We start from the raw sequence: 23,845 nt of genomic DNA on the forward strand, positions 1-23,845 counted from the left end.
TATATACAGTAAACTAATTAGAAATTATTATTAATATGATTCTAAGAATAATTATTATGAATGTCAATATATTTATTATGCATCATGCATGAAAATTTTTAGCCGAATAATGGTATAAAAATTCTTTAGATTATTAATACATACATTATTTTCTCAATAAAAAATGAGTCACCTCATGATTGGATAAAGAATATTATATATATATATATATATATATATATATATATATATATATATGAGTCATTAAATATTTTTTTATTTATTATTTTCTTCAATATTAAGTACATTCTTGATTAAAAAAATGATAAGAAAACTTGATAAAAACATATAACATTACTCGATATTCAATATGGAAGTGAAGAACGTGTCAAAAGGTGACAAGATTGGACGATAAAAGTTAGAAAAGGGATGGCTTGAGAAAAAATATTATTATTGGATTTTTTTTCCGGTTGCCTAGATCTTTAATGCACAATCTTATAAAAAATTTAATTCTAACTTAATTTCAAAAATTAACTGATAATTATTTACTATTTATATATTTTATCTTGATTTTGACCACCTAAAATTTAGATTTTTTTTTAATATACTTCTTCACATCTAATATTTTTGAGTTTAATTGAATGGATAATATGATAGATAATTTTGATGAATCTAAATTTTAATGTCATTTTTATATGTAAATTTAAATCTAACTATCCTCAGAAAGTAATTCATAGAATAAGAATTATCCACCATTAATATATTTAATCACACTATACCTACGTACGACTTCGATTTTTTTCAATCCTTAAAAACGCACCTACAGCAAACGCGATTCTGTATTCATTCCCCTCAACGCTGTTTTCTTTTCTATTCAAACTCTCGCCGCTTCCCTCATTTCCTCATTCTCTTTCTTTCGTTCTTCTTCTTCTTCTTCTTCCTGAGCTGTCCATTGCATCTTCCTCTCTCGCTTTCGCTCTCAGCTAACAGTAATTTCACATTCTCTCTTCCGTTTATGAATCTGCTTCGCGTTTACTTTAACATCACCAAACTCTGCTCGATCCCCACTTCTGTTTTCTCCATAAAAATTGAAACTTTTTCGTTTTCAACCGTTGCCCTTTGTTTCTGAAACTTTTTATTTGCAACGGCTTAGTTTTCTCCCCCCTTAACTTCCATGTTAATTTTGTTATTATCACTTTTTAATCTGCATTTTTATTTTTATTTTTTCGGACATGGATTTGACTTGAATGTTAAATTTTGATTTTTTATTCCTTTGTGGTAGTAAAACACATTTTTCAGACATTTTTTTTTGTTATTTGGCTGTTTCATTTCATGTTTCTGTGGGGGGGGGGGTTGTTTTATTTTTCGCTGTCTCACTGTGGTTTTGACATTTTGTAAATTTAATTAGGTCTAAGAAATTCAGGTCAAAATGGAAGACGGGCATAAGTTCCAGGAAGTTCCAAAGCCAAAATATGATTGTCTTTTATTTGGTAAGCTTTCACGATCCGTGCTGAATTTGTTCTCTCTTACTTTGCTTTATTGTTCTATGCTATATATATGCTTAACTTTTTTTAAAAAATTAATTTCAGATCTTGATGACACCCTTTATCCTTATAGTTCTGGAGTCTCAGTGCAAATAGCAAAAAATATTGATGGTAATGAATTTACCAGGCAATTATCTCTATCTCTCGCTTTCTATGTTTTATCTTTTTCATATACATACGTCTCAAGAATATGCTGCAAAATTAAAGGGGATAACAAAATGTTGTCCCATTTTCATATTCATAAAACATACCCTTTACCCAATACTGGCCTTCTATATGCGAGGGTTCAAACGTGGGTAACATTATCTGGTAACGAAGCGGAATTTAATTTTAAAAAAATGGGTTTATTTTAATATTGCAGAGTTTATGATTCAAAAGCTGGGGATGGAGGCTGCCAAAGTTGCCGAATTGAACTATCCATTATATAAGACTTATGGGACGACGATGGCTGGTTTAAGGGTATGATTTAATCAACCTTTAAATGAATTTTAATTCATTTCAAACATTTTTTTAAGGCAAAACCGATGTTCAACAAGGACCATCATTTTGTCTCTTGTTCTCTCACCAGGCAATTGGCTATGACTTTGACTATGATGACTTTAACAGGTAAATTGCCTCTACACATTTTTATTTTTTATTTTCTATTTTGGTCATTCATTTTGTTGGTTCTGCTCCCTGTTCCTCTACTAGTAGAACCTGCAAGATCAATACAAAAACAGAAAACACAGCAAAGCAACAAGCAAGGATCTACACCATGAGTTTATGTGGTTCAGCAATGTGCCTACATACATGAGAAATGACAGCTCATCATCATCACATTGATCATGAAACATTACAAGTTCAATACAAGCAGTAACTAGCTTGATCTCTCTTGGCAAAACCTCCCTCAATCTCCTAGCTCTCTTTCTGTTGAACTCTCTCTCTCTGTTTCTTTTCACAGAAAAAAAACTCTCAATGAATAACATGATCAAATATATATATACTCTAGTTGCTAGCTCTAGGAACAAAGACTATACTTTGGTACTAAGACCAATTCAGTTATGACAACTGAATTTAGTTATAATAACTGAATTCAGTTATGACAACATCACTAGAATCCTTCCCATTTGTGCCTTTAGTGATTTTGAGTCACATACCACACATTTCAATCAAGTTCAAACCATGTTAAATGAGTCATTTTGTTTTGAGCAGTTTTGTTCATGGGAGATTGCCATATGATGTGCTGCTGAAACCAGATCCTGTTCTCAGGGGCATTTTGCAAAGCCTGCCTGTTAGGAAACTTGTAAGTTTCTGTGTTATCTTTTAATGGTGAAATTATTACTTTAGAGAAGCCTCTCTTCAGTTCACTCTTGATGTATGTATGATGATATGCCTATTCTTGGTTTCCCTTTTCAGATTTTTACGAATGCTGACTCAAACCATGCGATTAGAGCGCTTAAAACCCTTGGACTGGAGGACTGCTTTGAAAGTATTATAAGCTTTGACACTCTGAATCCCTCCAACAACACCAATCCTTCTTATAATAAAGATGGCAGTGAATCCCGATCAACCACCTCCGAAATTTTTTACTTTTGTGAGTACATAAGACCGGCGGAATCTGATATGGTGCTTCCAAGGACCCCAGTTGTCTGTAAACCCTTTGATGATGCATTTGAAAATGCTTTCAAGTTAGCAGATATTGACCCACAAAGAACAGTAAGAATATGGACCCTTCCCTCATTTGTGTAGCCGTTCAAATTTGAGGACACACTTCCACAAAATAACTAATTATTTTCTTGATTCATACTAAATAACTAATTACTACACAAAATAACTAATTATTTTCTTGATTCATACTAAATAACTAATTACTAAGGTTGGTTTCACAATTGTTTTTAAAAGCTATTTGTTTTAAAATTATTTTCAATTTAATTGTTCTTAAAACTGAAAAAATATAAATAGGTATAGGCTGTTTCTGTTTTTTACTTTTGATTTTTAAAATCATGAAAAGAAGAAATCACGACAAACATATTCTCAAAATAAATTTAACAACCAAGTATTTATTTTATTTTCTCATCTCTAAATTTGTTTTTAAATTAATATTCTTGCCAAACATTTTTTGTCATTTTCTTTTGAAAAACAGTTCTTCAATATAGAATAATTTTAAAAATAAAAAACAGAACACAATCAAACTAACCCAAATATTTTATATTCACACGATGCTTTAGTCGTTAATAACCAAATTATGCAAAGAAAGGGCATTAGAGAAGCCTCCGCTATTGTTCTTACTAAAGCGATCATTTCCCTTTCTATCCTTCAGATTGTCTAATGGCATTATTTATTCACTTGTTTTTATTGCTTTTGCTTTTTTCAGTTGTTTTTTGATGACAGCATCCGCAACTTATTGACAGCCAAACGCTTGGGCCTCCACACAGTTGCAGTAAGTAATGAAATATTAGTCATAGGAACATATTTTAAGTTGCTTTTTTTTTTCATCCCTAAGAATCGAAAACAATGCCTGGCGAGTTACAACAACTCATGCATCCTGTTTAACCAACTGAGCTAGACTTCCTTGACATTTTAAGTTGCATTTGGATACACGCACACTTAGAATTTGAGCTTTCTAATTTTGATATAGTTAGTTGAATGGAACGACTTAAAGTATTCATATTCATTTGTTAATTAAACTCACGTGTTCTTATTCTTGCATTAGGTAGAAATATTTGTAAATTTTGACTGTGTGAGGTCTTTGTTTTTTCGCCCTTTGAAATACATACATTAGAATTAAAAGTAAAATGTGACGCATGCAGGTTGGTACATCTGTTCGTACCACCGGAGTGGATCATGCATTGGAGAGTATTCATAATATCAAGGAGGCATTCCCTGAGCTTTGGGATGCTGCTGACGAGAAGCATGAATTTGTGCAGTACAAGGTTGGAATTGAAGTAAAAGCTTAGCTTAGAATGTTTACCCCCAGGGTAGTTGGTGCTGCCTTGTACTGTTATTTAAATTCCATTCTACTGTATATTATAAATAGCCCTAGTTGGACGTGTGTTATGATATGTTTCTGTCTCAATCTTGGTGGATAAGTTCAATTTCATGTTGGGTCTGTTCCTGTTATTTTCATCGACATAAAATGTGACTCATGCGACATGATATATATAAAGTATATGAATCTGTATTCAATTTTTGGTCTTTCTTTCAATGTAACGATCTATGATAGATTGGAAGCATTGAGGTAGCGCAACTGCGTTTCTTCGATTTTAAGTTAGTTAAACCGTATAATATATATATATATATATATATATATATATATATATATATATATATATATATATATTTACTTTATATATTTATTCACTTTAACAGTAGAGAATTTTCTAATACAGTTGTTAAAAACTCAATGTTCACTTAAATTTCCTTGAAACCGCTTTGCACATTATATTAAGCTTTTGGCTTGTAATGAAAATAGCAATTTGTCATATGATTTTCATGAGGTTATTTCAATATTCAATAATGATGTAATAATGGAAATGAAACACTAGACCAGGTTGATGCCTGAAGTATTGACTTTTGACGGAAAACAGGACAGTGTCTTAAAATATTATGAACGCATGGATACATGAAATCTACAACCAAGAATGTTCAAGTTCCTTGTAAGGAATATTTTCGCTCATGTCTCTCCATTCACGATAAAGGAACGGTTTTAACTTTTAATGACAACTTACTATGAGGTTGAAACAAAGGCAAAGTAGTAAATCAAGCAATACTGTACTTCAAACTCTAAGGCCATGTTGACTAAACTAAAGATCGATTAATTCTTTTTGAAAATGCAAAACGATATTTATTGATGATGAAGTGGAAAAAGGTCACAAACAAGAAGCAAGAAAAATTCCTGCAGAAGTCTGCATAGCTTTATAGTTTAAAACAAAGATCAATCAATTAAGGAATACTTCTTTCCCGTGAAAGCTTGAAATTTTGACTCTTCCTCCTTCTTAGATGACTCTTGAGTTTTTATTTTCAGAGAAGCCTAATAAGAGAAAATTTGGTTAATCATATCAATGAACCATAGGATGAGACTTGAGAGCAATTATCTGTTGCTCCATAAAGATTAATAATAGTAAGACTCACCTTTGGGGGTGTCTGAATTTTGGGTGTATTTGCATTTGACCCAAACACAAGCTTTCCAGAAGCTCTACGTGAAGCAGTATTTGATATTTTAGAATTGCAATTCTTGGTTTCTTTTTCAGTCTTTAGCAGATTTAGCATTGAACAAGTTTCTTCAACTGATTGTGTACAAGGTTTGCCATCCACACGTCTTCCAAAACCAGTGAATGGAACGATCTGGGCAGTCTGTGTTGCCGAATCGTCATGAACTTAAACACAAAGAAAATAGTCAGAATCTCCAAATGAATTCTACACTTGAAAAGGAAAAAAAAGGAAATGCTTAAAAGCATATTCCAACAGACAATAAAAGAAAGAATCACAATAACAACCTTCAGTGCATCCTTTATCAGATGAAGCAGATGGCAACAGTTTCTCAGGTTCTATGTAATCAAGAGGTTGAGCAAAATCAACTTCACAGTCTGTTTCAATTACACTGATTGCATTAGAGGGCTTAGTTTCCACTATGTCAATGTAATATTTCTTGTTGTTGTAAGGAATCATTATAGTGTCACCGGTTGTTAAACAAGAGTAGCTCCTCAGTGAAATCTCTAAGCTGCACAAATGACCAAGGGAAAGAAAGAAATTAGTAAAATACATTAATTAACAAATAAATGAATAATTATGAGATTTTGTCAAAGAAGCAACTATATGTGGCACATTCATACATGGATTTTGGATTGGAGATGTCCAAAAAGTCCTTGGTGTGAGGCTGCAGCTTCACATATGTTGCTCTTGGAACTTGGGTGTTTTTCAGAATCACAGTGTTTCCCTCTTGTAGTTTCATATTTTTCATCATCTGTCAATAACCAACTAAACATCAGAAGCTGTAACTAAAATTGGCTAATCCGTTAAGCAAAAGAAAGAAATTGGCTAATCACATACCCATTCTGGCATATGTATAATCCCCTCATCAGCAGTAAATTCTAGGACTCCACAGTGAGTAACAATTTCAGCAGAAGAATTTCTCAGTTCAAATACCATAGGATACTCTATGTCCAAATATGCTGAAAGATTTTCACACGAATAACAAACTAATTTAGTAGGAGAGAAGAATGAATCGAATTGTCGAATCAAATTCACAGACAAACATAAGACTAACCAAGCCGACGCAGGGCTGAAGGGGGCATGATAACTGAAGGCAAAAAAAGAGTTTGCATTAGCAGTTTTATAGGCATGAAAAGCTATATCAAAGTTTTGTAGATATTAACATATCAAAGGATAAAATGTAAGTTGTAGGCATACATACTTTTACCACCATTTTCCAGATTTGACTGCAAAACATCAAAAGTCAGTATTAGTTTTGAGGTTTGGAATCACGTGTAAATAACAAATGAAAAAAATAAGTGTGACATCCTAGTTTAGTTTATATGAAAAATGCTAAAACATCAAAAATATGGTCTATCAACCAATATAATGACAAATCTGTAGAGTGACAAGCACGCAAAAATGATAAGTGCGCGTTTGGTTCTCATGTATAAAATTACTTGAGGCAAAAATATTTTTGCCAACAGATTAAGATCTTATTTTTGTTTTTATTCGTTAGATTTATATTAGAACATGCGCACAATATTCTTAACTTCAAACTAAATATGCAATTAAGTTTGTCTCATTCTAAATTATAGTAAAAAAAACCTTCGGTTTGAGAAAGAAATTAGACATGCACAAGGTGACATGTAATCATACTTTTTCGATGAAGCATGCAGGGAAGCAACGGTAAACATCTTGAAAGATCGCACGCCGTGCACTGTAATCCGATACATCATCCCAGCCAGTCGGTGACAAAGCCTGAAAAAAGGGAAAAAAGGAAAAGAGTTAAAATTTAACACAACCCCAATCATTAGCATAAGAAATAGTACCGAATTACATCAAAACATGGAGGAATTACGTGTTGAAGACACTATCAAGCTAAACTATGAGTCACACATTGATTAAGTTATGCTTATACTTATTGCAAATGCTTTTAGTTTCTCAAATAAAAAAATTGCTTTGTGTGATCCATTTGTATAATTAGGGATTAAAAGGAGAGAGTTATTTTTAACAAAACATGAATCACACATGACATTTCCAAAAATGAGAGACCGAGAAAGACAATATTTCACTCTATCTTTTAGCTATTATATTTATCTTCAAAATTTTATTCTTAAAATTATTTTTAACGGGTTAAACAACAAAAGTATTATAATCCTTCATTGACCTTAGTTCAACGGTGAGACTGAAAAATGCTGGCAATATATTCTTTGATTCACTCTTCTAACATATTGATTAAAATTTATTAGAAATGATAAGTTAATGTGTTTCATATCATATTTAATATTCTTTCTTTATTTTGTACTTTACGATAAATTTTAATCAATTAAAAAAAGTATATTTATAGTATTTCTTGTGAGGCTTTTTTTCTTTTCCGCGTACTAAAATTGTATTTATCTTACTAACCAATAATATTTATCATAGAAATAATTTTATGCATTCCAATATTTTTTTAATTTTTTAATCAATATCCTAAGGACATTATTAGCATCTGATAAATATTATTTAATATTTTTTTTACAAACTATTGTAACTATTATTTTTTAAAGGAAGGCAAAAGCGCAAGGAAACAAGCAGCGAATAATCTGAATCTGAACAGAAAAAGAAAAAAAGCATACCCTGTTTAATGAGTCTGAGAGATCTCCCGCGGATTGCATGGTAATTATCGCCTGTAAGCAAAAACCTATTTTAAAGCACAAATGCTAACAATTTATCCTGTAAACAGGATCCTCTTTTTGAGAAAAGGAAAGTTTATGAAAATATTAATCCGAGTTTCATCGGCAATAAATCCCCACTATAAACCCAAGAACCTCTTTTTGAGAAAAAAAAAAGAAGTTTAATTATGATTTTAATCTTCTTGGTTTCAATTAAGAACGCTGGTCTATAAACAGTGGAACTAATTAAATTGTAAAATCATACAGTTATAATACTTGGAAGATGAAAAAGTATAATTAAGAGAGAGAAAAAGAACATCTCAACTAGTAACGAGGGTAAAATCATCATGCAGAAATAGGAAAAAAAGAAAAGAATGCATGAAACGGTTTTAGTGGATGATCATAATTTTTGAGGAACATGAGCTCAACCTTTGAATGGGTGATCAACGACAGAGAGAAGGAGAACACCAAGTATTGCAAAGTCAGAGTCCAAAGCTACAGTGAGAACTGTGAGACTGGGAACGTTTGTCACGAATAAGGTTCCAAACTTTTATAGGTTACTTAAGATAGGTTGTAAACGTAATTTCAAACCTAAGACTCCGGAATTGAATTTTAAATACTCTCCTGATATAGTCGCGTTAAACATATATATGATTTATCAAAATAAAGATTTGTGTCAAAATTATCTATTGATATTTGGACTCTGACCTATCTTTTATCTATAATCTGTTATATTTATACTGAATTATTTATTATAATCTGCCATATAATAGCCCAGGAGAGATCAAATTATTATAATATTTTTACCAATTATTTTTTTTTAAAATTATTTATTATAATCTGTAATTTTACATATATTTTATTATATATTTTCTTTTATTTGTTCCATTTAATTGTGTATTTGAATTTGAATTTTAACACTAAATGAAAAGATATAATGAATTATTTTCGTCCTCATCAATATTTTTTCAAAATTATCTATTATAATCTATAATTTGTCACATATTTTATTATATATTTTCATTTATTCTTTCAATTTTATTGTACATTTAAATTTGAATTTTAACATTAATATGAAAAGATATAACAAATTATCTTCATCCTCTCTAATTATTTTCTTGAAATTATCTATTATGATAATTTGTCGCATATTTTATTATATATTTCCATTTATTCTTTTCATTTTATTGTGCATTTGATATGTAGAAGTTGAACACATTATTAAGAGCTTATCAACATTCACAGATTCTATTCAACTAATTGAGCTAAATCTCTTTGTTATTTTGTTAGTATTAAATTAGTTATGTGTAATCATTAATCTACTTTTTTTAATGTATTTTATCTCTTACATAATATAAAAAAAAACTTAAACTGAACTAACAACTTCAAAGTTTTAAAAAAACATAACAGCTTGCCTGTGCATCGCACGATTAACTGTACTTATATTTAAAAACACTAATATTAATATTAAAATAAAAATAATACTTAAAATTAATATTAAATTTAATAAATTTAATAATATAATATTCTATAATTTTTATATTAAATATAGAAATAGAATTATGATGCTGTTGTTCTTATCAAATTTGACCAGACATTTCATGTGTCTTTCTACTAACTATGAGAAGAATATCTGCAAAAACATTTTGATGCAAACAATAATATGTGAGATGAAATCTATTTTCAGATAATTATTATAAAAGATTATAAGTTTTTATTAAATTATTATATAGTTTTTTTTAAAAAAATAAAAAAATTAATGTTTCATTGAATTGAGTTATAAAATAAATCAAATTCGACACACTTACACTTCTAGACATTTGTGAATAAACCGACCTAATTCAATCGTACAAAAATCAAGATGAAAATTGTCCCCACCCCACCTACTTGTATGCATTAATTAAGCATTATCACTGATATACGAGGGATCTCCAACACTTCGTTGTTTGCGAATTCTGGAGGGGTAGTTTTTGGTAGGAAATAGCTTCCTTCATGCTGTTTTATTTTTTATTTTTGGCTTTTGCAGTTTGTTGTCGTCCACACGCCAAAAAAAATAAAATAATGAATAAATGATAGCATATATGAATCACAAATGAATTCCCTCCAAATTCTCTTCAAGCAATTATATATTATAATCGCCGTGGTGTAGATGCGTCCTCTTTGGGGGTGATTTTGACTTGGGTATCATTGTACTCAAACCTTGAAATGCAATTACCAAAATGCCTATAGAGGATGGCTTGGGACATGGGAGATATTCGAACTAGAGAGTTGTAGTTAGAGAGATTAATCATTGAAGATGGTGTTTACTAGTGAGGACCATCAAGTTGAGGAAGGACATTGAAGATAATGTGGATAATAATGAGTTGGCGTAAAGTAGCATATGTGAGAGCCTCAAGGAATGATAATAAAAGACCATAAATTAAGAAAAATAGTTTTCCCCATCATAGAATCTTCTATCCATTTGGCAGCACCATGGAATAAAATGACGTATTTTATTGAAATTGTTATAAGGCGATAGGCATGCCTTTGTCAGTTTACGGATGAAGAATTCAAGTCTGAAATTCTCTTAATTATGTCCACACACAGTCACACAGAAGCGGGGAGAGTTGTGTCTCGTAACACTTCCCAGTTAGAGAATCACATCCATGAATATGATCCAACTAATGACTAATACTGCAGCAATTGTGATTGTGTATGACTTATTCTTAGATATATATCAATTAATAAGAATTTATATAAACATAATTTAATGTAGCTTTACTCCTCCAAAGACTCACTATATTTGACCTAGGTTAGGTCGGATGCAATCAAGTAATAGGAAGAAAAGATAGAGAGTGTAATATATAAAATAAGCAATATAATAAGGAGAAAAATTAAAAAAAATCGAAACAAATATTTTTCTTAAATGAAGTAGGCAATCGTACGTGGCTCCCTATCTGATAATTGACTACATTCAGCACAAATATTGCGTCTGTGGGGTGAGTCATAGTGAAGTCATGCATCATGCATGCTACAATAACAATACAACCAAAGCAATGGCCAAGGGATAGAGATTTTGTTGGTCGCCAAATTTTTCTTTCGTCAATATTGAAATTTAGTGAACTGTGTGCAGATGTTTCTCAATGTGACAGATTTTACAGTTACATTACAAATTTATCCTTAAAAAGGCTAGGCGTAATTTCAAATTTTTAATAAGAAAAATACTAACAAGTATTTTCAGCATACTAATTAAGGGAAAATTTTATTAATGTACATTTTCATGATTTCTATTATGATTATTGTGAATCTTAATATAAAAATTTCAATTAATCTCTTTTAAATTTTAATATTAAAAAATTAGCATTAAACCTTAGAACTTATGGATATAGGTTTTAATATTTTCTAAAATAATTAATATTTTATTATTAAGCTATAAGTGAGAATTTTACAAATTTAAAAATTTAATGTTTATTTTGGAAACAATTATGTTCAACAACGTAATTGACTTATCTTCAATCTAACAGTAGAGTTTCTTGTTCATTTAGTGCCTCAGAATGTGCAAATGAACGTTTAAAAACTTTGTAACTATAATCCAAGCACTCTAACAAATCAATACTTGTAATTCTTAGACTAAGACTAGATCGGCTTTTTACAATTTTAAAAATCAATATATCCACGGTCAAAATTCTCAAACAAATTCGAGGATTCGCTCCAAATTCTAGCAAAACCGTTTTGAATGGGACAAACTGTTGGGGAATGATTCACCACTTGTAAAAAAAAAGAAGAGAAAATAAAGTTTACAATAGTAAGCAATGAAGATTTATAATAACTACCAACTTCATCCTATGTTGCTTCTAGGCAAATCACTAGAAAACTAACTAGTACATTAATGTAGATATTAGATATCCTTCTCGAATCAGTGATTTCAGGGGAGTCTGTCTTCTACGCTTGTTCATAAAGTGCACGTATAAGAGTGTATTTATAGTACTCAAATAGAAACAATAATATGATCATGATTCACTTCTATTCAAGGATAAAAATACCCTTAATCGTGCACGTTATACCTAAAACAATTTTCCTTAGCAATGAGTGCGTTAGGAGTTTGGTCATTCCTCAAGCAGGAGTCCAAGAAGAAACAGCAAAAAGAATTCGCCCTTTCCATCCTTGCAAAACCCACTTGCCATCCTCACCAACTACAAAATCTTTATGGTATTCCTTCTTCACCATTTCCTTCACTCTATTCACATGCTCTTGGGCCAATGGAAGTTGCTTGAACCCTGCTCTCTGGTTCCTGACTTGCCACTGCTTGTAGGTTTCTGGCCTTTCAACCCTCTCTGCCCCCTCACATGCTATCACATTGATTGCATCCCTTCCAAACAACCCTTTCTCAATCATAAGCCTAGATGGATCTTCACGAGGCACATTGGCTTCAAACATGTCAAACAATGATGAGAAGTGGAAGAGTGCTTCCCTGAACCTTGTCACGAAAAACGGTGCATTGTAAGTGCCGTTGACGATCCCGTGCATGAAGATGTTTGGATTGATCCTCCTGATCAACCTCAGCAAAGCATCTCTTGGACAGTTGGCAGTCACGGTTTCATCGGATAGGTTCTTCAATCTGTACAAACAGTTAACCACAGTTACTTCACTCCTATCAATTTTGAGGTCTTCAAGTCTTATAGTTTCCCATTTTTGTGCAAGGCAATTGTACTCAAATGGGACTCCAAACCTCTTGCAGTACTTCTCCAGCCACCGCCCTGTCTCCTCAACCCTTTCCGCCGGCCTAAATCCCGGCTGGGGAAGATCAATTCCCATCATACGAAGCTTTGGAGGCCCGCCCGGCCTCTCTGAAAGCCGTTGGATGAGGCAAGGCCACTGGAAACCATAGCTAATCCCAAAGTCAATAATGTGAATACTGCTTTCATTTTGTGCTAGCTTCAGAATAGTGCTGTTAGCCAAGAAATTTGACATCCTGAGAAATGGTGATGCTGAGATATACACTCTGTAGGCTTTCAACATATCTGCGGCAGATGCTGATTGAAAGGAAATGAACTTTGGTGTCCCAGCAGCTAACCGTTTCTCAAGGCCATCGGCAAAGTAATGAGCCAAACGCTGAAGTCCATCGCCATAAGGTGAAGAGTGCTGCCTAATCTGCTTGAGTGTTTCATTTGCAGTCCTTTGGTCAAAGCTAGCCACAGCCTGTGCACATTGAGTTAGCAAAGTCCATAAATCCACCGTTGCGCTTGCACTTGTCCTCTTGTTGGAACCTTTCTTCGATCGTGTTTTCTTCCCATTAGATCCTCCTGAGTCAGCAATCTGCGATGGTGACGGTTCACGGCCAGCATAAAAAATAGATGGACTCTTACCATCCTTACACAGCAGCACATCATCAAACATGCTAGATGGCTCCGAATCATCCAAGTAGACAGCTGAAAGCTTGTTGCTTTTCTCCTCTTCTTCATGTGAGATATCATTCATTTGATAGCTCCTCTTCTCCCTCAATCCTGTGGCTGTTACAGAACCCCGCATCACACCATCCTCAATAGCACGTGGCTTGTTCTGCAAGTGAATCAAATTCCAGGCTCCATTTGAAAAATGGACCCCAGCTTGTGTCTCTCTAAACAGATCAGGAGCTACATATGTGTGTTCCAGAGAATCAATTAGAGATCTTTGTAGGAAAGAGGAATCCAAGTCACTAGCACCGTTAAACCAATCAGACTCGCATGAATTATCAGTGGTATAACTGCTAAAACTCTCAGAACTAGTAGTTCCACCAAAATTATCATCTGGGTCAGGATTATCATTAAATTGACCAGTTGATGAAGGGTAACTACGAACCAATGCATCATAGAATGATTTTTCAGCAGCCTGAAGTCTCAAACAATCCTGCAACATGCAGGGTTTTCGCTCCAAATCAACTTCTTCATCCATGAGGATGTCACTAATGTATCTGAGAATGGGATTGGAGTGCTTAGTACTCTCTGCATGTTCTCCATTCGAGCTTGTCCCAGAAGAAGGACCAGAATCAGTGACAGATTCTGAAGGGGAACATGAATCATCCACCTTGAACCCACTTTCCGGATTCTGATTCGAAAACACCGAGATAGGACCGTTTACAAAAGGGAAATTTTCCAAAAGGGAATCCGTGGAGAGCATGTTGGTGCCGCAAAGAATAAAATTCGAACAAACAAAAAAACTTTACTTTCTACAGAGATATAGTTTCTGAGGGCTTAGCTATTAAATAAAGCTACACAGCAGAGACAAGAATCTTTGACTAGGCTGAATGTTTTACCACTCCAAACACAGTTACAGAGAACAGGAACAGATCAAGTAATTGAAGTAAATGATGTGTTGAACAAAGTGATAACAAATATTATTAAGAACAAGGAGGGAAGTTCAGGAATCTAAACAAGACAAGAGTGATCCTAGACCAAAGTAATAATAGTCTTTTTGGATAATATACATTAGAGAATAGATTGTAACGAAGAAGAACGAATGAATGAATGAATGAATGAGAGGGGAAAACAAAGAAAGGATGAGGAATGGGTTTTGGGGCAGAGTTACCTGAGAGAATTTGACAATCCAACTAAAAGAGTGAGGAAGTAACCGCAGAGGCTTGGTGAATGGAGATTATCCCTTTGCTATATTGTATGATATGATATTTTAATTTATAAAAACAACCTTTTTCTTTTTGTCATACTGAAGTTTCTAGGAAGGTAGACGATGTTTAAGGTGAGACTCTCACGAACCACGTCACAGCCGCCATCTTTCACTACCTTGTTCTTGTTGTACTTATCGTGGGAATAAATCCTGAATTTAATTTTCTCTATCATTAACAATGTAAACATTTATACCCAAAGTCTATCATAATTATGCTTATAAATTATATCATATTGAAAAAATAATTTAGTATTTAAAATTAAAAATAAAATGAATTGCTTGAATTCAATTCAAATATATATATATATATATATATATATATTATTATTAAATTACAAAATTATTTTGCATAATAAAATATCGACTTTTGTAATTATTTTAAAAATTATATATAAAATAAATTATAGTTAACTGATAATGTAAAATATTTATCGAAATAACTTATTAAAATTACACTTATTACTTCCCACTTTGCAATAAATTTTTTTTATTAATTCTTTCACCGTCGTTATTTTCAGAATAGTAATTAATATAATTATTATTAACTAATTTGATTCTTAATGTTATACAAAAAAGTAAGTTTAGTCTTTATAATCATTAATTATTTTCTTCCTCTTGAAAATTAGTTTCTTCCATCAATTTGGTTTTTAACATTATCAAATCAGGTAATGCCAATTAAGTTTATGAAATTGTATTTTGATGTGAAATTAATAACTAAAATTAAATAAATAAATTCTTGAAAATTTTTAATTTTTTTCATTTTAGTCCTTAAATATATTTTATTATTATCACTTAAGTCCTTGAATTAGGGACCAAAATAAAAAATATTAAAATATTATAAATTATCTGATTTTTTTTTATTTCAGCCACTAATATAACATTAAGGTACAATTTTGAGAATTAAATTGACCATTCACGCCATCAATAGAGGAAGAGTTATAGGTGAAAATTGATTTAAAAAATAAAAACGAAAATCATGTATTCTTGGTACACTTTTTTTCTTCTTCTTTGGTACACGAAAATCATGTTTGGATAAAAGTGGATAAGCAGGTTATAAGATAAAAGGGAACGTCTATCTGTTCACACTTTACAAATTACTTTCCCGAAACATTTCAGTCATCTCATGAGTATCATGTTGCCAATCTTTCGTTTAAAGTTATAGAAATATTTCTGTAATTTCCAATACAAAATTACATATGTTTCAGCGCATAAATTGAAAATAAATGTTTTATTGCTTCTAAAAATAAAAGTATTTTCAAACTCTCCGAACTTTAAATCTTTAATTCAAGCATGCACGTAAATCTCTTTTTCCGTAATCTCTATCAAATAATAATAATAATAATAATAATCTTTAAATTCTATGCTTTTTTTTGCTCTTGTTTTAGTTTATCATGAAAGAAATAAACAAAATTCGAATAAAGAGTGTTATCGATCATTTAGTTCAGTTTTAGAGAAGAAGAAAAAAATTCAAAATCAATCAAAATGGATTGTTCAGTTTGATGTAATTTGTAATTTTTAAAAATAAAAAAGTGCATAAGTTAATTAATTCAAATAATCACCACTTTTAACTAAAATAATGAAATATTGTTGGCTTGTTTGAATAATTTTTTCAACAAATACTTATAAGAAAAAAAAGAAAATACAATAATTTCTTTTACAGATAAGAAGCAATGGAATGGACAACAATGACTTCCAAAAGTTAAGTAATTCACCCAATCAACTTCGGTTCATAAATACATCTTAAGTGTAAAATGTTAAACTTATTGTGCTCTCCAAATTATTTTCTTTAAGTTTTCTTTGATTGGATTTTAGTTTGATTAAATCTTGTTTAGTTTGTAGCTCCATGATTAATATTTAAAAAGTACTTTTTAATTTTTTATTTATTGCTTTAATCAATAAGTCTTTCATCTATTGTAAAAAATATTTAACATAATTGGATTTTGATAAATTCACATCACTCTTTGAGCAAAGATAACTATTATATATGATAAAACTCTTTTCTTTAAATATTTAATATAATTGTATATTTAAAACTTAAACTTAAAACCACTGACTTTCATGATAAAACATTTTCTCTGGAAAACTTTGATGATGTGTGAGTAAATATGTATTTACTTTATGTTTAGTTAGTATTTTTCAACATAAAATTCTCATCTCTTCATAGGTAAATTCAGAGTGAAAAATTGAAGGAGATGCTTCACAAGGATCTCCCATGGTATTCTTATATGCTACCAAAGGTAGTATAAAGTAGAATTCATGCTCTAGTTCACAACAAGGGGTGCATACCTACATGGACTATGACCCTTAAGTTAGAATCCCACTGGGTAATGACACTATATAGAAATATATACTTTCTTGAAGTTGCAGAGGAGGATATTTATAGATGCTTGACTAAGGGATCATAGTCCTTTGTGCGTGATGACGTTGTTCCTTTGTTTAGTGGTGTGAGTCTCATGTTACGATGATTGTCTTGTCAATTGTTTCATGTGAATTTTGCTATTGGGCAAGTTGTTTGACATGATAGTGAGAAAAATATGCCTCGTTGACAACTGTATGTAAAACAATGGTAATCATTCAATAGATAGAATATATAATCGTACTTGATCTTATAATTAGTCCATAACACCATCCCCAATACGTCATAAATATTTAATCATACAATTTAAATATTAAAATGTTTAATGTATTAATTTTCTTTACTTATAAGATAAATATTATTTTTTAATTTATATATACGTGGAAGGCAAATATATACCACTTTAATTTAAAAATCAAAATGTTTTAATGCAAGTAACAGTTTTGCCCTAATATGATGAGGATATTTATTATTACAATTCAAATATTAATATAGTTCTATATAAATTTTTCATGTAATGTAGCCAAATCCTCACGAAAAGAGTACTGAAATTGATAAGGGTTTTATCGTAAAAAATGATGATGACAAATTTGTGTTTGACCGTTTTCTTGCAATAATAATAATCTCACTATAAAGAAAAAGGGGAAAAAGAGAGGTTGAGTAGGGAACACGTGCAATAAACAGTAACAACAGTGTGATGCTGAAAGTTATGCCCGTAAATGACTGCATAATGTATTGTAATTGCCATATTGTCACTTAAATTGCAGGAAAATATACTACTTACTACTGAAGAATGGAAGGGTGTAGACCGTAGAGAGCCTGATTTATTTAGATTAAATTTGTTATTTTTAATCAATCTCACTTAACATAATCGAGTTAGAGAGACTAGTTTAATTGATTAATAAGTACATAAACTATTGCAATTTTTTTAGTATATATTTTAATTTTTATAAATAAAAAATCTCTCACTTAACATGAAAAATGAAAAAATAAAAAAATTCATCATCAAAATTAGTCACGGTAACTCGTACATGGCCATGGGCAGGTATGGTCCTAAATCCAAGAAGTAGTCAACGAGGGCTCCGTAGTCAAAACTCAAAAGCGCACACATGTTGAAAGGATATCCTTGACCATCACGTTATTGACTAAATCGTATATTGAAATTAAATTAAATACCTCCATACAAGGTGAGCGCCTTTCATTGTAATAAGTGATACGATATTCCTGTCCCATGATTCCATACCATGTCAAAATAATTGACTTGGCATCAACATCTCAAATCTCAACTAATGCCAATATATTAAGTTTAAGACTCATACAAATTACATCGTAAAGAAAAAATATAAAAAGTTATTCAAATATAAGACGGTATAATTAATGATAATTTAAAGAAATTAATCGGTATCATATGTATAAATAAAATACATTTTTTTTGTTAGTTTATCATTTATGAATCTTACCATTATGTATGCTTGAATTAGAGTAGTCACGAGATGTGTGACTTTTTGAATTTTTTTTTAAAAATATATGAGTAAAAATAAAATATGTTAAAAATTTTGCGTTAATTTATGGAAATTCATCATTGATTCTAACAACAATCAAAATAAATGAGTAATGAAAAATTGAATGAAACATTACCGTATGAAATGTCATATTTTAAGAATCCTCAAAATCAACAATTAAAATATTATATTATGCGATCAAACATATCATAAAAAGGAAAAGAGATATGGAGGGAACTTTTCCCTTTTTCTAAAAAAAATAAATAAATTTCTGTACAATTATTTGCAAGTTATTGAATGGCTTAGCATTAGAAAATTCTTCCACTCGAAAATTCATCAATATTCTCTTACTTTTAAAGTATGTTTGGTATTAGATTTATCCAGATACATCCCCCCTAATCCATGTTTATGCAGTGACTTTTTCTTTTCTTTTGTGAGTAGTGAACCTGTCTTGTTTTCAAAAATAGAATTTAATGGTGAATTAAATAAAACAATGGCGAAGTAAACAAGAAATGAATCAGATAACAGATCTGCGCTGTTGTTGATTTGCTACTTGGTGGTGAACACTCAGAAATAATACTAATCAATTGGAGCAGTTCGATTCATAGATAGAGAAACCCGGTTTCTGTAAAAATAAAAAACTAAATGGAGAACAGGGAATAAAAAAAATTGAAATATATATTGCAAAGGAATTAAGACACAGATATGACGTGAAAAAAAAAGACACAGATATATTTTGCATGGGGCTTGGTCTTCAGGAAAATCTCGCTCCCACCCAACCTAGCACATCAAGCTCTAATCATAAATATTGTTCATTTAAATTTCTTTTTAAAAAGCAGGAAAACAAATCCACAAACTAGTAGAAAATGCTGAACTAAGAATAGTATCTTCAGATTCCAGTATGCCACCATTCACCAGATCCACTTAAGTACATTAATGTTAACGAGTGTTTATTTTACCGAATGCAGCTAGATTACAGCTGCTCCGGATTAAATTTGTAAAGAATCTTTACAAGAGTCTGCTACAATCTATTTTGGAAATTGTTCTAAAATTTTATCTTCCGCCAGAAATTTTTTATAAACATTAGTATTATAAAACTAATTAATTCTTTAAATATCCTTATGATTAATTGATTAGGAGGTTCTTTGAACTGTTAAAAATGAATAATGTCGTCACTCGTCGGTAAACTCTACATCACATCACGTACTTGTCTCTTTGGAGATCCGACAGTAAAATCTGAATTATTTAAGAAAAACAGTTTTTTTTTTAATATAGAATTAGAAAAATAGTTAAAGCAAGATACATTGATGGTTTCAAAAATAAAGAATCACGACAACCTTGCGGATAAAGAAACAAATTAGGAGCTCATGTGAAGCTCCATCCAGCATATTTAAATATCCCTCCCTTTCTCAATCAATTCAATGTAGTTGAATTAAATAGCAAACTTTGTTACAAAATATATTAATTTTTTTTTATCGATAAGTCATTAATTTGAGTAAAATTAAACTTAATCTCTTTAAGTAAAATTTTTGAATTTGAATATCACAAATAAATAAATAAAAAGATTGAAAGAATAATCTCTACTAAAAAAATAGTTAATCAATTTACGTAACGTTAAAAATTATTAAGAAGTTATTAAAAGAAAATTATTTAATGAATAATTAAATAAATTTTTCAGCTAATAAACAAAATTAAAACTAACTGTGTTGTCAAACATAACTAAAAATTAATCATATTTAAAATTGATAAATATTTTGTATCAATAATATTTTTTGATAAATTTTTTAATAAGGATACACATTATGAATCAATCACTTAATTATTTATCTCACCCGTAGATGCACCGTTTTATTAATCCTTTCATGTATGATGTGGAACAGGGTTAATTTTAGAATAAGGTGTAATGTATTTTCATTTGTTAGAAAAAGAGTGTATTTTAACAAATAAAAAGAAGGTGACTGGTCTCGTGGTTGGTCCTTGGAGTGCCCTAAAAAAATGGAGATATTTCTATGGAGATTGCTGTGAAATTGCCTACCGACTAGTTACTAAGGGTGTTGATTGCCCCATCACTAGTTCGAAATGGCCAAATGATCCAGAATCCAGGTGTCATGTATTCTTTGGATGCCCTCTTGTTCAATCTGTTTGGAATCATTCATGCTGCTGGAACGATATCCAAAAAATTGTTGATAACGCAGAATCCCTTACAGAATGTGTTTTTGATGCCCTTAAACACGTTTGGAAGGCAACAAACAAATTATGTTTATAGCAACTCTTTGGTGCATAGGGACTAGGAGAAACGAACAAATATGGGAAAACATTGAGAAGCCAATTCCTCTATCCTTGCAAGCAGCGAAAAATTCAATCACTCACTAGTGGAAGCAGGCTCGCAAACGTCCATTATGCTCATCCACACATGCTCAAATGCAAAGTGGATGCCTCTATATTGTCGAATAGTTCGCAGTATGGCATGGATGTGATTGGATCCACAACTCTGAGGGAGAATTCCTGGCTGCCACAACATCTGTTCACGTTGGGAAGCTATCTCCAGCTGAAGCAGAAGCATCAGCTCTCCTTGCTGCTTTTTCTTGGGTATTTAATTCAGGCTACAACAACATGATCTTTTAAGTTGATTGCAAACTAGTGCATTATTGGATCCACAACAGCATCACCATCAACACTGAACCTGGTGAAATGATACATGCATGTCCAAATAATCTCTCTCTTATCACAAATTCTTCAGTGAATTTAGTTCCTAGACAAGCAATTCAAGTTGCTCACTCCCAATCCCGGACGTCTAGATTCTATTCAAGTCCACATTATTTTGATTATCCTCTGCAGTGTATTCATGTTTTGATCATTAATGAAATGATATGAGTAAATTTCCAGTAAAAAAAACAAATAAAAAGAAAGAAGGGTGTTGAAACTTGAAATGCATGATGTGTTGTTGTTGACGAGGGTGTCGTCTAGCTCAGTTTTGTAAATTCTCCGGTACTTGACTTTGATTTTTACGGATAAAAAAAAGGGTGATGAAACTTGAAATATTGCAGTCGATTCATTATTGCACATGTAGGGAAAGGAAATCAAAGGATTTGCACTATGACAAGCCCATGTTAGCTCAAGCTCATGCCCTTTTACACTACGACTTTCATCTCATGCTAGTCACTTTGGTGTTCAAACTTGAAATATTATAGTTGACGACTCATTATCACATACGCGGAGGGAGAGGAAATCAATAGATTTACACTACGACAAGCTTACATGTTTCAAGCTCACATTAGGGACTTCCATATCTATCTAACCACTCTAAAAATTGATATCACAAGATGATATATAAACTAACAAGACAAAATTATTTTAGACAATATGAAATTTTACCTTTTGAAATATCCTTAAAAAATACAACAAAATATCTTTTGAAGTATGGTGACATAAGGTAAAAATAAAAAGACTTAATGACAATAAGACAGAAATAAGAAAATGGTTTAACCACCTAAAAAAGACATAAATAAAATGGTTTAACCAAAAAAAAATGAAAAACTTAATCACCTAAAAAAACATAAGCATAAAAACTTAACCACCTAAAAAAACAAAAAGAAGAAAAATTAATTATTATGAATGATTTCGAATGAAGGACATGATATAATTCTTGTTATATAACCACTAAGAAATTTTGACTCCAAAGAAATGAGTTATTTGATAATTGACAGATTTCAATTTAATGATTAGAAGCAATGTTAGGTGATCATGAGAAAACAAAAAAAATAATTTACTATTAAATTCTTGATTGTGATACTACATTAAAAAGATGAAATAATTAATATTTTTATTCATGGCTAATTATGAGCCTAAAAAATATACATAAAATACAAAAAAATAACAAATTCAAAATTACTTATAACTTAAAATTTAAATTATAACAATTAAAATGAATTATTCAATCATATCAATTTTCCACCACTTTGGAATCTGAAAAGTAAAAGATATGTGGATCTCGTCAATCGGCGTCTTTAATTATTTGGTTTACACCTAATTTACACAACTCCATTTATAATTGTTTTTTCTCACTCGTCCATTAACTAATCTACAAGACTAAAATAATATTTTAACCTCATCCAAAGGTTTATTTAAGAATTAAGAAATTCGCCCTATAATTAGAGGAGGAGGACCATATATTAGATAGATACATGCCCCGTGAGGCCGAAGGTGTATGTCAACACCATCATGACCTAGCTGAAAAATGCATCCTGATTCATGGGGACTGGGGTTGGAGGAGAGAGGACTCAATCCTTACACAACACAACACAACAAAGAAACTATCGATGAAAAGCATTGTGTCCCATTAGATTCCGATACCGGCCCACCAGGGAAATAACTTGATTAATTATATTATTAGGCAAATTTTAAGAAGTTTATTTATAATTACTTAATCTTTTTTAATTAAAAAGGACTATCAATATATTTTTATCATAGCTTTCTATCCATCCTAACATGATTTTTAATTGTTTTTCTGTTAATTCTTTAACTAATTTTTCGAGTGCATTAGTGAGCATAACTCATATTATTAATATTTCTATAAATGATACACATTTTTATGTAAATTGAATTGTATTGTTTTTTTAAGTTTAACAATGATAGGGCAGCTTAATGGGCTGATTGAACTAATTTATGGTCCAAAAAAGATTAGACCTTATGTAAAAGGATTATTCCTCCTAAATCATTCAATTTTTTTCTACACCCCACCATTTAAATGAAATTTTCAAATCATCCTTAGATTAAATACACTCATTCCTCATCACATACCATTCATTGTTGGCCTCCTTCCCTGTTACACCACGAGTCTCTCCCCTCCTAAGCGGTTACATATTTAACGTGTGCAGTTATTCTATCAAGAAATTAAGCCATATCCTAGTGTTGGAGTACTGGTGGTATACATATTCGTAGTCTTAGTGATGATGATTTACTGTTTTCAAAGTCAAATGGTCAACTACATGGTTATAG

General features: G+C 31.1%; 3 protein-coding genes across 4 annotated transcripts; 1 reads left to right on the top strand and 2 right to left on the bottom strand.

Annotated features, from left to right (window-relative positions):
• The first annotated feature begins 794 nt into the window (after positions 1-794).
• LOC114374105 (uncharacterized protein C24B11.05-like) lies at positions 795-4,700 on the top strand. 2 transcript variants are annotated; one of them, XM_028331705.1, is made up of 9 exons: positions 795-979; positions 1,338-1,469; positions 1,569-1,634; positions 1,885-1,982; positions 2,092-2,129; positions 2,715-2,805; positions 2,919-3,218; positions 3,877-3,942; positions 4,313-4,459. In XM_028331705.1, the coding sequence occupies exons 2-9, from the start codon at positions 1,409-1,411 to the stop codon at positions 4,457-4,459; spliced, it is 867 nt and encodes a 288-aa protein (XP_028187506.1). In that variant the 5' UTR covers positions 795-979; positions 1,338-1,408. The 2 variants fall into 2 exon arrangements, with proteins under 2 accessions (XP_028187506.1, XP_028187505.1); XM_028331704.1 differs by having other exon boundaries at positions 819-968; positions 1,388-1,469; positions 4,313-4,700.
• A 396-nt stretch (positions 4,701-5,096) lies between these two features.
• LOC114373429 (ubiquitin recognition factor in ER-associated degradation protein 1-like) lies at positions 5,097-8,877 on the bottom strand. Its single transcript, XM_028330889.1, has 10 exons — positions 8,780-8,877; positions 8,315-8,365; positions 7,353-7,454; positions 6,916-6,940; positions 6,769-6,801; positions 6,552-6,673; positions 6,335-6,465; positions 5,999-6,222; positions 5,634-5,878; positions 5,097-5,532 (listed from the first exon to the last, which is right to left on the bottom strand). Exons 2-10 carry the CDS (start codon positions 8,351-8,353, stop codon positions 5,437-5,439), a joined length of 1,017 nt encoding a protein of 338 aa, XP_028186690.1. The 5' UTR covers positions 8,354-8,365; positions 8,780-8,877; the 3' UTR covers positions 5,097-5,436.
• A 3,137-nt stretch (positions 8,878-12,014) lies between these two features.
• LOC114376845 (scarecrow-like protein 14) lies at positions 12,015-15,060 on the bottom strand. The gene has a single exon (XM_028335141.1). The coding sequence runs from the start codon at positions 14,483-14,485 to the stop codon at positions 12,443-12,445; it is 2,043 nt and encodes a 680-aa protein (XP_028190942.1). The 5' UTR covers positions 14,486-15,060; the 3' UTR covers positions 12,015-12,442.
• Between the last annotated feature and the right edge of the window lie 8,785 nt (positions 15,061-23,845).

The sequence above is a fragment of the Glycine soja genome, chromosome 11 (assembly GCF_004193775.1).
Source record: "Glycine soja cultivar W05 chromosome 11, ASM419377v2, whole genome shotgun sequence".
Classification (NCBI taxonomy): Eukaryota; Viridiplantae; Streptophyta; class Magnoliopsida; order Fabales; family Fabaceae; genus Glycine; species Glycine soja.